This window comes from Propithecus coquereli, unplaced genomic scaffold, assembly GCF_000956105.1.
Source record: "Propithecus coquereli isolate 6110/MARCELLA unplaced genomic scaffold, Pcoq_1.0 Scaffold193, whole genome shotgun sequence".
NCBI classification, from domain to species: Eukaryota; Metazoa; Chordata; class Mammalia; order Primates; family Indriidae; genus Propithecus; species Propithecus coquereli.
In genome coordinates this window covers 747,324-748,612 of record NW_012144190.1, presented here as the reverse complement: position 1 = coordinate 748,612, position 1,289 = coordinate 747,324, and the positions used below count along the sequence as shown (strand labels likewise).

The window sequence follows — 1,289 nt, the reverse complement described above, 5'->3', positions numbered from 1 at the left end:
GGGGGCGGGGCCCGGGGCGGGGGCAGCGCCGTGGGTGCGCTGGTGCAGCAGCAGGTTGGAGGAGTGGGTGAAGGTCTTGGGGCAGAGCGGGCAGCGGAAGGGCCGCTCGCCCGTGTGCACGCGCTGGTGCTGCCGCAGGTTGGTGCTCTGCGTGAAGCTCTTGCCGCAGACGCCGCAGGTATAGGGCCGCTCACCCGTGTGCACGTGGCGGTGGCGCCGGAGGCTGGACGAGTTCTTGAAGGCCTTGGGGCAGTCCGGGCACGGGTAGGGCCGCTCGCCTGTGTGCTGCCTTAGGTGGTACTGGTAGTGGGACGACCACTTGAAGGCCAGGCCACACTGGCCGCAGATAAAGGCGCGCAGGCCCGTGTGCACACTGCGGTGGATCTGCAGCAGAGAGGAGCGCTTGAAGGCCTTAGGGCAGTCGGGGCACTGGTAGGGCCGCTCGCCCGTGTGGCCCCGCTGGTGGTAAAGCAGGGCCGAAGAGCCCTTGAAGGCCTTGGGGCAGTCTGGGCACTTGTAGGGCCGCTCGCCTGTGTGCGTGCGCTGGTGATGCAGGAGTCGGGAGGACCACCGGAATGACTTGCCGCACTCCCCGCACTCATACTGGGCCGCAGGGGCAGGGGCCGCGGGGCCGGGCTTCTCCCCGGCCCCCTCAGCAGTGGAGGCAGGCGCCATGTCCCCGTGGGAGCCGACCATCACACCTGGCGGGGGGATTCTGGGTCAGGGGCAGTCGGGCACGCCCTCTCCTTGCCCACACACTGAGTCATCCCAACCCCAAACCCACACTCTGGCCCTTTAAGGGGCAGAGGCCACCTCCCCAGGTCACCCACTCTGCAGGGGACCTCCCTTAGGATTAGAGTGTCCAACGGTCCAGGTTTGCTCAGGACTGAGCAGGGATGAGACTTTCCCAGCTGAAATGGAAACTTCCCAGCAAACTGGGACAAGTTGGTCATCCTTAGGAGGTCACCTTCCTGGTCATCTCCAGGAGGCTGGGCAGGTCTGAGAAGGCTGGGCAAGGTCTTTAAGAGGCCAAGCACATCCTTTAGAACTATGCTCATTCCCTCTAAAGACAGGCAGTGTCCTTGAAGGAGACACCCTGGCTTCATTCCTTGCGGCTGTCCCTGGGAAGACCTTATCCCATACTCCCCACCACAGTCCCCTCCCCTCAACACTCTTCCCACTGCCACACGCTAGATCTTTCCACTCGAAAGCCTCTTCCTGATCTGAGCCTGGAGCGTCCCACTCCTCACCACCACACAGCCTTGGTGCCCCAAGTCCCCAGATCTCCT

At 64.2% G+C, this 1,289-nt stretch overlaps 1 protein-coding gene across 1 annotated transcript in view; it reads right to left on the bottom strand.

Moving 5' to 3' along the window:
- ZNF628 (zinc finger protein 628) overlaps positions 1-696 on the bottom strand; it is a 3,270-nt gene extending 2,574 nt beyond the window's left edge. The window contains exon 1 of the mRNA XM_012643000.1: positions 7-696. Within this exon, the coding sequence (XP_012498454.1) occupies positions 7-696 (690 nt within the window). The remainder of the gene's footprint in view (positions 1-6) is intronic.
- Positions 697-1,289: the final 593 nt, after the last annotated feature.